The sequence below is a fragment of the Panicum hallii genome, chromosome 5, assembly GCF_002211085.1.
Source record: "Panicum hallii strain FIL2 chromosome 5, PHallii_v3.1, whole genome shotgun sequence".
Classification (NCBI taxonomy): domain Eukaryota; kingdom Viridiplantae; phylum Streptophyta; class Magnoliopsida; order Poales; family Poaceae; genus Panicum; species Panicum hallii.
The window spans coordinates 58,498,398-58,512,082 of record NC_038046.1 but is presented as its reverse complement, the minus strand read 5'-3'; the positions used below and the strand labels follow the sequence as shown (position 1 = coordinate 58,512,082).

Genomic DNA, 13,685 nt, shown 5'->3' with positions numbered 1-13,685 from the left:
AAGGCATTATCTAGTTCTTTTCATAAAAAATAAGAAAAAAAGAAGTAAAGCCAAAACAACTTAAGTACGATGACCAGTGAGTAAAAAAAAACATTTTGTAGCACAAACAACGAAGTAAACAAAAAGGAGAACAAGGTCAAATTCGATATAGCTCTGTGAAATTTGGTTGAATCTAAAATTTTTTCCTGAAAATTTATTAGAAAGCCTAAAAGTAGAGGGAATGAGAAATATATGAGGAACCAGAGAACAATGGAGAAGAACGGCCCAAGATAAATTCAGGGACAACCCTACATTTCCAGACCTTTTGGTGGGCTTTGTTATACGGGCCGGGGAAAATGTGGTGGGCTTTCTTTGGGCCAGCTACCGTGTCGTCGTTGCGCCGCGCCGCCACAAAGGCAGAAACGCATCGCAGCGAAAACCTGATCCCATCATCTTTTGTTGGTGGTTCCGTTGGAGAGACGACGGTGTCACACCCGGGGCCACGGGACTAGGTGCATAACGTAAGGTCTAAGAGATTAAGTCCGTCTTATCTCTTATTTATCTTATTTATTTCTTATTTATTCCGTTTAAATAGGAGATAAAGCTAACCGATACAGAGGGAATCTACTCGAGATATGTTCAAGTACAGTTCCTCAGCGGGTGTTGGTTAGTATCTTTGTAACTCTAGCCTCTCGGATATATAAGGGAGGTCAGGGACTTCTCTCAAAACACGATCTCTAGGTCATCCTACACCAAAGACAATACAAACCACCGTATAGAACGTAGAGTGTTACGCATCTTGCGGCCCGATCCTATCCAATCTTTATGTTCCACGTTCAAATTTCTAAACTCGGCGTCTCCTCACCCGGTGGACAGCCGATTAAACAGCGACAAACGGATCGCCGCGGCCGACGACGGCGATGTGATGGACCTCCCGATGCAGCTCCATCGCCGCTGCAATGATGAGGTGCCGAGAAGACCCGCCGAGGCGGGCGCCAAAGCTGACGGGACGCGCCGCCCACCTGCACGCCCCGAAATGACCGGACACGCGCGCCCCCGCGGCCCGCCCTGGCAAAAGGCACCCCCTTTCACGCGGAGACGCGAGCCTTTTTCCGCCATCATCATCTCAGGCTGGGATCACGCGTCCGCGTCAGGCGCCCCAACTCCCAAACCTAGCCGCCGGCGCCGGCCGCGGGCCGGCCGGCCGGCATGGCGGGCGGGCGCACCGGTCTCGACACGGCCGGACGCGATGGCGCCCATCATTCTGTAGGGCCGCAGGCCGCGTGCACTAGCAGGCAGGGTAAGTTGCGCGCGCACGTAGGTGGGGGAAGGCCGGCGGCCGACATGGCAGGAGCGGCGGAGGCCAATCGGGCGGCCGCGGCGTGGCCGGCCCGCTGGCTCTGCTGCCCACTACGGCGTCGTCCACGGATCGGAGTCGAGCTCCAGAGGATCCATGCACTGCACATTCGTCCGAAATCCGGATGATGGACAGTGTGCTCTGCTCACTCGGTCGACACCGCCGCCGTACGACAAGATCTAGCTAGTGCTTCGTATCGGTCGGCGTTACTCAGTAGCACACTACCACTTGTCCGGCCTTGGTGCAGTGTTTGGTTTCGGTAGCTGCCTGTTGGCAAGGAGCAGCGAGTGAAGGTGCTGCTTCATGGCCTGCAGTGCGCGCTCCTAGAAATGGAGGTCGTTTTCAGGGGCAGACAAGCACACGGGGCCCATGTGTATCCATCCTCCGGAAATGCCGATGAATATGCCGGCGCAGCTAGCTATTGAGACGCCGGAGCTTTGGTCAGTACTGCTGTCCTGGATCCACCGGTGTCCGTCCCATTCGCGCTGCTCTCTGCACACATGGCATGAAAGGGGCACCACCGTGCAGAGGTGGAAGCCAGCCCTCAGGTGCGCCGCCATCTCAGCCCATCAACGCCGGCGCGCCGCCATCTCGATCACCACTTCCAAGCACAGCTCGTTCGGTGGCATTGGAACCGGGAAGGCGGGAACCCCCATCGGTGGATGCGACGGCATCACGTGGGCGCCGCGGGCCGCGCGACGGCGGATCAAAAGGGGCGCGTTTGCTTCCCTGCGCCTCGCCTGGCCAGGCTGCGTTCGGTTGCCTGCATGCCGATCAGAGCCTGTCTGAGCATGGCTCCCGAGAAACGAGTTTCGTTTCCGTTTCCCGCGGGCCTGGCTCGCACGGCGTGAGATTAGCATCACCAATGATATAATTAGTACAACGATTAGCATGTATTAAATGATATTAATATGTTTTAAATAATAATAAGATAAATAAAGATTATTATAGTATAAGTACGTAAAATAAATATTATGTGATGACTATTTAACTTCTTTTGTCTCGTGCAACATATCTTCACAGCAGGCAACCAAACAACATCTCTTGTCAACCAGACTTAACAGATACAATCGATCAAACATAATCTGTTGCATGCATCTAGCCAGGCTAGTCTGACGAACCAACCAAACGCGCGCATCTGTCAGGTCGGCCTCGCTCCTCCTTTGCGTTAGTTGCCTCGGCTTGCATGGCCCGGCACTCTAGCAGCTGCCATGAATCGGAACCGACCGACGACCGATGCGCGCGCGGGGCATCACGCAAGGATCGGATCATCGGATCGGCCCGCCGGAGGAATTCGCGTTCCGCTTGGCCTCCGCTCTCGGCCACTCCTGTTCATGCGTGTCACCGTTCCGCCGGCCGGGGACCGCCGCCGCACTAGCTCGGTCGCGACTTGCATCGGATTTGGCCCACCGCGCGCTCTCTCTCGATCATCAACCGGGGAGCGAGGGGGCTCCGATTCTCACAATTATGGAATTCCATGGCTGGCGACCCAAGTACTCTTCTACACACTCCTGCGAGAACGACGGCCGGTGTGGTCAGCTTTTACTACTAGCACCACCTGCGACGGCGATGCGTGGTGGAGAATCCAGTGCGGCTCGCTATCGCCTCAGAATCGAGTGTTCCTCACGATTTACCTCGTCTGCAGAGCAAGGACATGCTTTCTTTGTGGCATGTGTATGTGCCCATGCAATGCATATATCCGGTTACTGGATGTCGTTACCGTCAGTGCTGCTGATCGATCATTCTAATCTAGATAAGGCTACAGCCAGTTTCCTTCTTGAAAGGTATAGTAATCTGCATGCACTATGCAACGACTTTATGCTTGTGCAGTGATAATTAAAAGCGACTTCCTGATATTTTCGAGCCAGACCGTTGGAGCGATACAAACCGAACACCCGTAGAAAAATTGACGTTGCAAGGATATATGTAGACTCTTGTTACTCATATAATAGGTAGCTACATGATAGCACTAAATAGTCATTAGTTCGCTAAAACCTTTTAACCCATCCAGCTTCAGCTACCTGACTTTGACTTCTGCGTTTGGAAGTCTCTCCGATACGGTTCGCACTATATAGTCTGCAACTACGAATGGGCTCACTTGGCTCATTCTCATCACATATCTTCTGAAATCATAACTCACACTACCGCTATCACTATATCAAATGTACTTCCAAAATAATTTGTGACACATAAAAATTGAAGGCAAAACGATAGAGAATGTGCTACCATTATTAGTAATATTGGACTGATGATGTATCAAAAAAAATTAGGTAGGCATTACAACATGGACGTCAAATACAAACATGTGTGGCACATAAGAACACCAACTTGCATTGCTACCTAGACAAAAAAAAAACTTGCAAAGTGGAAAGCAACATAGGAGCAATGTAAAAGTAGAGATGAAATGGAACCATTACTCTAGAAAAACTTAGGAGTAAGGTTGCATACAGACAATATGTAAGCCAATAAAGAATATGCTCTCGTATAGAATAGGAACCGGCCATGGAATATATTTGTATGTGTACATGTTAAATACACAACACAACAGTGATAATGTATGATGCTAATTTAGAATACAATTTTATCTAAATTGATGATGATATAATTATAAACATTAATAAATAAAAATATCAAAATCAATCCGGGATATGTATAATAAAGATCAAAATAAGTATAATCATAGAAGGATGGACATGCGTATCGCTTCAACTCATTCTAGATAAAGTAATCATGTACTTATTTTTATATTTTTTAATACGCCCAAGATACTTTGCCTAATGGGCGTGGTTGTCACCCATCCAACCAAAGTTTGATTTTCAAAGTATTCTATAACTTTAATATATCTAAAGTGACATAGATATTATGCAAAACATTGATCCTTTGTAAAGTTATAGGGGATGATGATATATAATCGACTTATGATTCGCCCTTAGAGGTGCACACTTACTTTTCAGATATTATTTAACTTTAGTGTACCATTTTTTTACCAATTCTATGTAATCACAAAATATGAATTTTATTTATTATTTACCTATTATGGAAGGAGAGGATTATTTTCGGTATAATGTGCTTTTTTCGCAAATGATCAATAGATAGTCACAAAAGGAATTAGATTGTACTTAATTAAATATTCAAATATATAATCACATAAGTTGATATGTTGAGGATTGAGGCATAGAGAGACTAAACAATAATTCTTTCACAACAAATACAGAAATAATAATAAAAATATATCCATAGAATATAATGATAAATGCTATCTATTACAACTAACACTTACAAAAATAACTTACATCAATTGCCAAAATAAAAGAATCTTTCCGAAAAAGAATAGGGAAAAAAACAAATCAACCCTCTCAAGTCTCTCAGGTTCAAGTCCTATTTTGTTGAATCCCTAATGTTAAGCAAAACTAAAAGGTGAAAAATGGTTAAATATGATTTATTTACAATATGGAAATAATGGGGAAAATACTACATGTACTAGCCTAATTCAACTATTTGAGTATGCTGATAGATAATCGCTTAGTATTTTTTTTCCTAGCGTATCTACCAGTTAGAATCATACGTAAATAGACTTGTACACGTATTCACAAAATTTTTGAATCGAGACAGGGTTGGCCTCATCCATAAACCAATTGGATATCATTTGGTCTTGTGCTTTTCGTACCCTATGTCCTTCCAACACTGTGCAATGTCATCGGCAATCTTCGTGGCATCTATGGACACGCCAAGGAGTCCACGTCTTGAGAATCCAGCCGCGTAGAGGCCATTCTTTCCTTTACATTCATTTGGTTTACGTGGAAATCCATCTTTCTCAGAGAAAAATTCATTCTCCTACATATAATATTAGATCAATAATCAATCTTTGGTTTACATCAAAATAAAAATGGCACTGATTATAATATATTATTTTCATATGATATGATATACCTTCAACCAATAAGGAACATTGCTTTTGTAACCAGTGGCAAGAATCACAACATCAAAATCTTCGGTCTTGCCGTCGATAAACTCCACACCGTGTTCACTGAAACTCTGTATTCCTGGAAGCACCTGACAAATGTGCAACACGCACACAATAATATGAGGCTATGCAATTAAAGTATTTATTATCTATATCAAAAGGGTTTATTGATTACTTTGATGTCTCCAGACTTGATCTTGGCAATAGTCCCCACATCAAGCACTGGTGTCTTCCCGCAAACTTTCTTTAGCTCCATCGGACCCATGCTAGGTCGAGGAATGCCAAGGCGTGCAGTATCGCCTAGCACGAACCGTGTGAGCAGGAGGAGGAGCCGATCCACTGTCTGGACCGACAGGCACATGAGGAGCCACAAGGACAACCTAAAAGTTGAGAGCCCCATAATCTCTCTTGGAAGAACGTGCACCTGGAAAGATCACAAAAGATACATTGGTTTCATACTTCGTATAAGAGTTGGTAGTGCAACAATTACAGTTACAATCAGTTGAAGAAATGATCATCTATCTGGGATACTATAAACTAACACCGAAAGGGGGAGCAAATCGAAGTGGCTCCTGTTTTTGTTTTGTTCCGTGACATAGGATGCAAGTTAAAAAGCAATTTAGCAAAAGGGAGGAAAATAAAGGTAGTCTCGGGGCCCAAACACTTGGAGCTAACATGCCTTTTGTAGCTATTGTGTTAGTTGCAAGATAGCGCTTGCTGGGTTGTAGTACAACTTTGCAAAGTGCGTGGGAGCAGCAACAGCACTTGGTGCAGCTTCCATATGCATATGCTTATCGACATCAAGGTAGTTTTAGTAATGGTATGTAAATCACATTCCAATAAGATGGAATAGTATAAAGCTTATGAGGCCAATCCCAAAGAGTTTTCTTGCTGACCGTTCAGCATATTCCAAACGGCACAAGTTAGTGCTATTGTTCGTTAACCAATATATATGGCTTACAATCAGGTCGTACTCCTATTTATTTGGCTAACTTAATTGAGCTTGCTAGTGGTTTTTGAAAATGCAAACAACTGTCTTGGAGCAAACCTAGGGTGTTTTTTTCCCTGTTACTATTCCTTGAAAAGGATCAAGCGCATGCTCATGAATCCCAAGAAAGTTCCTTGGAGAATCACGGCCTCTTTCTTGGCATGCTGCCAGGGGCTCTAGCATCTAGCTCGTGCGTGCGTGCTTTTTTACTCGAAAAAGAAAAGCAAGGTTAACACATGCGGTGAGATGAGAAGCTAGCTAGCTAGCCAGAAAACTATTGTGCTTCGGGAATCCAAGTGTATGAACACGTGAGATCAGGTGTGATGCCAACTAAGACCACGCGTAGTAGCTAATATAATAGCATCTATCCAGGCTTTATTATTAATCATGCGGCGCCATTGCTGTGACATGAACAAAAAGAAAGGGGAAAAAGTTGCACCAACGGAAAAGATGGAAAGATGCAAATATCGCCTTTGTTTAATCTGTTCGTTTGTGCGTGTGTCTTTTCGCTAATGTTAGTATTAGCCCTCAAATTATCGAATTCTTTCGCTAGTGATTGCAAATGATTAGTTAAACCCATATGTATGTATTCCATCGGAACCAACCAACAAATTAAAGCAATTAAAGATGAAAAGGCGCCAAATCACAAACAGGAACAGGACGGAGGCATGAAAACAAATTAAATGGAAGATCGATCAGAGAAGATGATGATGATGATGATGATCCATTGATAAGCTCTACTGTCTTATTAATGGACAGATGATCTTTGTTCTACGAGAAATTAAATATATATATATATATTATAATGATATGATCGATCGATGTTACGCACGCACCGTGTCACGCACAACCATGGAGGTGTGCACATTGTGGTTGGAGAGGTCGAGGGACACCTCCATGCCGGAGTTGCCGCAGCCGACGACGAGCACCTTGCTGCCCTGGTAGGGCTCGCCGCTGCGGTAGTCGCACGAGTGCATCACCTGGCCCTTGAAGCCGTCGAGGCCGTCGATCTCCGGCAGGACGGGGTCGGCGTTCTCGCCCGTGGCGACGACGAGCCATTTGGAGCGGTACTCCCTGGTGGCGGTGCTGAGGACGGCCTCCTGCTGGGCGCCGTCGATGGCGGCCGCGACGACCTCCTTGGTGCGCACGCACCAGAACTCGCCGTCGAACTCGGCGCTGACGACCTCCTGGCGGAAGAAGGGGCGGATGCCGAAGGTGCGGAGGTACTCCTCGAGGTAGTCGAGGAACTGCTCCCTGGTGGGGTACTCGGGGTAGCTGACCGGGAAGGGCATGAGCGGCAACTCGCAGTAGCGCTTGGGCAGGTGCAGGCGGAGGCGGCGGTACGTGCGGTGGCGCCAGAGCGAGGCGATGCAGCCGTGGCGCTCGAGCAGCGCGTACGGCACGCGGCGCATGGTGAGGCAGGCGGCCACCGCCAGCCCCGCGGGCCCCGCGCCGACGATCAGCGGCCCCGCGAACACCTCCCCGTGCTCGCCGACGGGGAAGCCGGTGGCCGTGGCCCTCGCGGCGCGGCGCGGGCTGTAGAGCGGGTCGTGCGCCCTCTTGCCTTCGATCTCGGCGAAGCGGTCCATGTCGTGGATGGATCTTGTACTGGAAGCAGGCCGGCGGCGGCGATCTCGCTCGCTCGCTAACCACGCACCGTAGGCTTGGCGGAACCTGGCTCGCTCCGATGATCAAAGTATCAAACTGCTAGGACAATAATAATCAATAATCCCTCCCTCATCCGCTGCTGCTCTCTCCGGCGATCGATGAGCAGGTATGTAGATAGAGAAAGATGGATAGCAGGATCGGAGGCAGGAGCTGGATGGATCTGCAATGAAGTAGCGCAGCAGGAGGAGACGCGCGCTTATATATATATACAAGCAAGCTAAGGGAGGAAGGATGCCGCCCGCCTCGTTATCCGGTGTTCGTCGCAGGGCAGGGCCGCAGCACTAGTGGTTAGCCGGGAAGGAGGGGAGTAGGGAGCGGTGGTTAATATTCCAACCGGTTTTGGAATCTGATTATTCCATGCCGGCCGGATAGAGGACGCCGAGGAAGGAGGAGGCCGAGGACACATGCCAGGATCGGCTGCTCACCAGCGCTGCCTGCCGCAGAGCCAATGCATGCAGGCAACGAGCGGCAGTGGTGGATCAACACGAGCTCCATCCCTATCGCTCCGTTACGTTATATTTAGCCCGGCCTCTTCATTCAAACGGATAGGCCGGACTTATCCACAGCAACAATTCATTCATCATATTATTGTTTCCATTCCACCACCGCATTACTCGCAAAGATGCATGCATTGATATGATAATTGTGTTTTTTCACTCAAAAGATTGATGAGGCCACCTTGCATGCTGAGAACCTTCCATTATTATTATAAAGAAAGAAAGAAAGAAATCAAATCAAAGTGAAATTATCTCATTCATTTTTATAAAGTAGCTAGCCTCCAAATGAAAAGTTGGTCGTGCAAATTAAAGGTGGTACCAAACTTGAACATCCTATGAGAGGGGAATGTTTGGATTTAGAATGAGCAAACCAATCAGTAGCATGCGAGGGTATAGAATGAGCAAAACATTCGGTCCCTTGCAAACTAAGCTATCAAGTTTGACTTTTCGCAGACATCGATTCCGTGATGCCTTTAATTTGCAATGATAAAATTCGTTATAGGATGAAGTAAAAGGTTGTTGAATTAGTTTCATCCCCAAATATAATTAAACCAAAGTTTGTGACCGGCCGGTTGCGAATCAGAGCTTTTGCTATATTATGTGCCAAATTAAAAGTAACTATTCGATTCGACAGCGCAAAAGCTTCCATTTGCATGTCAAAAATTTACATACAACCAGTACAAACAATTAATAAAACGAATACTCCTACATCGATTTAGGAGAAAAGCAGGCTACTTTATTTGTCGATCGGCCCATACTTGAAGCTTTGACCTATGGGGTTAATGAAACTAGGGTTATTCGTTTACTTTGGGAGATGTGGCTGATGACTCTTTCCCTTTTTTTTTTGCGCTAAATAACGCACACAGGTGGAACTTTACTCACTGAGCAATTCAAAAATGGACGAGTGGGAAGGAATAAATTAGAAAGCGCGCTGCGACAGTTCCATTCATTATTCTCAAGTTATATATTCCAGTGTTAAAAAGTTTGTAATTAAATCTTAAGAAGGCTATAAACTGTCCTATACCACGCATGCACGTAATAAGCCAAAATAGTAAGAACGAAGCCGTACAGAGAACATTCCGATCCCCAGCAGATTGTACTTAACAATTCGATGTCATGAGGTTGTTAGATTCTTGCTTCCCTCACAATGCAAGTACCCTGCCTCGCTAATCAGATTAAGATGCATAGTGTGGTGGGCGGCCGTACGTGCAATTAACCACGCACTATTATCTTGTGCTAAACTAAACCGGGAAAAGGAATTTGCAATGAGTGAGTTAGGTATAGGAGCATGCTGCATCCATGGCCCCAACCGTCAGCAAAACAATGGCATCGATCTGCATGGAATTAATGGAACGGATCACACGACCCTCTCGCATTCTATATATATATATGCATCTTTTACATATGCTCGTAATCATATCGATCTATCGACAGCGTAGATTATGTATGATGTTGCTCTGACATTATATATTCTTCTCCTGCCCGAGGTCAGATCACTACAGAGATTAATTAGCTAAGGAGCACACTTGTTAGTACGTAATGGAAAAGACAAATATGCACCCTGGCTGCCTTGATTCCTGGCAACAATTCGACATGATCACTGCGCTAATAAGCAGCGCTGACAAAAAAGAAATAATTCGCTACTCATTTATCACCATGTATGAAATGTTTTTGAATTTCGACTTTTGGTGCACAACAGATAGAAATGTTTTAAAATTGGCATACCTGCAGCAGAATTATGGTATGGATATGTATCTTGCTCGCACAGATAAACTAATAAACCCTGCATGACTGTATCTATCATGATCAGACAATGATGCTTTATATTTTGCGAAACACAAGTATGAAGCTTCCATCATGCTGATAGCGAAGCGAATTCCGACTGATAAACTTTTATAACCGTACCTTCCAACATCAGAGAAAATGCCCATGATCTTGCACATCATTTAGCCCACTTCCATCCATACATCAGAGAGCTTTATTTATGTGTGTGTATCTCAGAGAGGCCTATCTTGCTAATTTCTGAAAGATCGAGTTGAGCATGGGGAGAGGCCCCATATGCGCTTGCGCTTAGCCTTTCTGAGTAATCTACGACTACGGGCAGCTAGCTAGGCCCTGTATAATATATATAGTGCTCCTGCTGCGCACCATATTTTCTTGGTGCGGAGTTTGGCGAAAAGTTTATGCGGCACAATCAGGAGAAAACAATTATGCTATTCATTCTGAACATAGTTACTACTGATCCTGTTCGTGTGCAGCACCTGCATGACAAAAGCAAAGCTGCACTTCTCAGCATGTACTCCTACTATATTAGCATCATATCAGGCGGCTGATGAATTAGGGATCCTAGCTAGAGGTGTGGAGAATCACACATGCATGGAAGTGTAACACAAAGCTACAAAAGTAGTAAGCAGGTGCAAGCAGCTAGCTAGGCATCTTACTTTCAAGCTTTTAACCCAGCTCCAGCTCAAGGATGTGTTTTTATAAGGCTTAGACATTGTACTTGCAGTATGTCTCTGCTAGCTATATATATATATATATATATATGTGGTAGCTAATTACACTAAAAGTGGCCTAGAACCCTAGCTAGCTCGCTAGGCCCTATATATTCCAATGATAGTGTAACATGCATGGGAGAATGAAAGTGAGTAAGATAAGAGCTAGGGTAGTACTAGCTGATTAATTAGCAACTAACTTTGTCACCAGAGGGAGAACTTCTAAAAGTAGTAAAATAAAGAAGACAACTTGCAATTGATTTAGGGCTTTGGCCTACCAAACTGAGCTAGTGCAAGTGCAGCACAAAAGGAAATGCGGATTTGTTGTAGGCAAGCAAATATATGCCCTCCGAGGAATCAGCAACGAGGATAGTGGAAATTAAGCTATGTGCATACATAACCACCAACTGACTACATGGACACAAATGGGAGGCTTTTAGATTCAAAAGATTGTCTTTTGTTAAATATTCCAAGAGAATTCTCTCTCAACAAATATCGCGCAAACAATGGCAACCAACACCTGTCCATTTTCAGCATAAGAAAATGTATTGTTGAGATTTCAGTAGTTGCCCACTCACTAAAGCTTTCATTTCCTTTATTGTCTTTATTTGAATCAGGAGCTAAGGTTGTTCCTCTCCTCCTCCTCCCCTTTTCTTTTCTTTTTCTCCTTTGGAAAAAGAATGCGATGGCCCAGAAGGACTCTTCTTCGGCCGGGTGGGCCGGCTCATTTGCGTGCTGCCACCTGACGGCCTAATTGTAGCCCAATTCAACCCCCTAACAGCCCAAAAGGAGCCCATCAGCCCAACTCGTCACACCTCTCGGCGCCCCTCCATCGAGCTCTTCCTCCCCGCTGCGCCGCCGGGGCGTCTCGCCGTTGCAGAGAGAAAGATACCCTGTTACCTGAAACTGGTTCGAGGATTTTTTTTTTTCGAAGAACAAATTGGTTGGGGGATTGACTAGGGGGAGCAGGGAGGAGGACCAGAGGATGGTGAAGGGGAGGCCGAAGCCGACGCCAGTCAACGCGCCGGCCGAGGTGGTCTTCGACCCATCGGCCTCCGGCGCCCGGAAGCCCCGCCGCCCCGGGGCGCCGTCCGCCAGCAATGAGTGGCACAGCTTCATGGTTTGTCTCCTCTCCCTCTCGTGCCTTCTCTCTGAAATATCCGTGTTTTATTGGTGCTGCAGTTCCTCCACGTTCACTGTAGGAACCCAGCAATTTCTGTTTCAGGCATCCTAAGATTCACTTTTCCTCTCTAGGGATCGAGTCTCTCGGACATGTATCGGAAGCCAGTTTTGGAGGAATCTGCGGACACATCTGACGATGAGCCTGACATTGATATTGGGAAGCTGTTGAAAGATGTTGAGCTCTTTGGTAATTACTCTATAACTGCACATACACAGAAATTGACATGTGTTTCTTACTCATATCTTGTTTATACCATTCTGTCATCTAATGTTGGGATAGCAATAGCTTGCCTTCCCAACTATTTTAGGTTACGGTGACAACAATTTGTAAACCAAACTGTTGCACTGCTCAAGAAAACCCCGAAGCAGCAAACTAGTGCATCTAAATTAATTTGCCGTCTATTTTTCTCAAACCTAGATTGGGTGAGTCTAGCAGCTTATTCTGGAGTTGGCACTAAACTACAGTCTTTTGTTTAAGAATATGATTGCTTGTGTGACCATATGTGGCTGTAAACTAAGAATTGATGTTCCTTTTGACTCTTGAGGAAAGAAGATAATGCCGTTTCTTGTTTTGATTTCAGTTTATGTGGTTTTGTCATTCTTCAATTTATCTATACTTGTTCCCTGTATTGTTTTATCTTCCACAAATACTTAAATCTAGATCTCAAGGATTTACTGATGTACAATCATTCATTTGATGCTTCATTTTTAGGTGCATCTTCATTTAAGGAGCGGAAGAAAATCGAGAACCGTAAAGTGGTCGAATTGGGTGGAAAGGTAATCTCTCTTGTTTTTTACCTCTAGGCATTCTGGCTCGAAACTTTTTCATTATCTCAGTGTTTATCTTGTCCGCAATAGGCCGTTAAGAAACACCGCATACCTTTAAGTGTAGCGAAGCCAGCTCTTAAGAATCAGAAGAAAAGAGAGTTGAAGAAAATTGAAGAGGTATTCTACTGCTTATCTGTTGCACTTTTTATATCTTGTTATTTAGGACGTACACAAGTAGTGAACCTTGAGAATTCTATGCAGGAAAAGCTACTTGGGATTTTTAGGAAGCGAGACAAGAATAGCAAAGCTCAGAAGACCAGACCGGAGGACCGAGTTCTCAGGGCCACGGAAGGACACTTCAAGAATGGTATACTAGACGTGAAGCATCTTCTGTCGGCACCAAAACCATCAGGCAGGGATGCACCGGAGCCAAAGATGAGAAAGGGCAAGCACAAGGGAAAGGGGAAACAGAAGGGAGGCAGAGGAAAGAGGCGTTGAAGAAAACACCTTTTTAACCAGTTTTGTATTAAGACAGATGACTGAAACTTAAGATGACACCTTGTAATCGTTCTGGCATTAAGATATTGTACCATGTTCTTCTAGAATCTTGGAAGCAAGTTTATTTCAAAAAAAAAATCTTGGAAGCAATACTTAAACCGATGTAATCCTCGAGGCTGCAATTCGTCAAAGTCGTGTTTGCTTCAGCTTTTATCCTTGTGCCCGTGTACCTGATGCCCGATGTCTGCAAACTGCTATTTTGGGCTACTACAATTTGCTTATCTGACCG

General features: G+C 45.3%; 2 protein-coding genes across 2 annotated transcripts; one reads left to right on the top strand and one right to left on the bottom strand.

Moving 5' to 3' along the window:
- Positions 1 to 4,576: 4,576 nt before the first annotated feature.
- Positions 4,577 to 8,324, bottom strand: LOC112893372 (indole-3-pyruvate monooxygenase YUCCA2-like). The gene is made up of 4 exons (XM_025960661.1): positions 7,125 to 8,324; positions 5,476 to 5,724; positions 5,267 to 5,389; positions 4,577 to 5,170 (listed from the first exon to the last, which is right to left on the bottom strand). Exons 1-4 carry the CDS (start codon positions 7,875 to 7,877, stop codon positions 4,979 to 4,981), a joined length of 1,317 nt encoding a protein of 438 aa, XP_025816446.1. The 5' UTR covers positions 7,878 to 8,324; the 3' UTR covers positions 4,577 to 4,978.
- Positions 8,325 to 11,808: 3,484 nt separating this feature from the next.
- On the top strand, positions 11,809 to 13,602 carry LOC112893374. Its single transcript, XM_025960665.1, has 5 exons — positions 11,809 to 12,068; positions 12,203 to 12,317; positions 12,843 to 12,907; positions 12,989 to 13,075; positions 13,160 to 13,602. Exons 1-5 carry the CDS (start codon positions 11,934 to 11,936, stop codon positions 13,394 to 13,396), a joined length of 639 nt encoding a protein of 212 aa, XP_025816450.1. The 5' UTR covers positions 11,809 to 11,933; the 3' UTR covers positions 13,397 to 13,602.
- The last annotated feature ends 83 nt before the right edge of the window (positions 13,603 to 13,685 follow it).

Coding starts and splice junctions, on each gene's coding strand:
- LOC112893372 (XM_025960661.1), bottom strand. CDS start 7,877: ATGGACCGCTTCGCCGAGATCGAAGGCAAGAGGGCGCACGACCCGCTC. Junction 5,725..7,124: donor CCATGGTTGTGCGTGACACG/GTGCGTGCGTAA, acceptor TGATCTTTCCAG/GTGCACGTTCTTCCAAGAGA. Junction 5,390..5,475: donor TCAAGTCTGGAGACATCAAA/GTAATCAATAAA, acceptor CACATTTGTCAG/GTGCTTCCAGGAATACAGAG.
- LOC112893374 (XM_025960665.1), top strand. CDS start 11,934: ATGGTGAAGGGGAGGCCGAAGCCGACGCCAGTCAACGCGCCGGCCGAG. Junction 12,318..12,842: donor GAAAGATGTTGAGCTCTTTG/GTAATTACTCTA, acceptor CTTCATTTTTAG/GTGCATCTTCATTTAAGGAG. Junction 12,908..12,988: donor TGGTCGAATTGGGTGGAAAG/GTAATCTCTCTT, acceptor TGTCCGCAATAG/GCCGTTAAGAAACACCGCAT.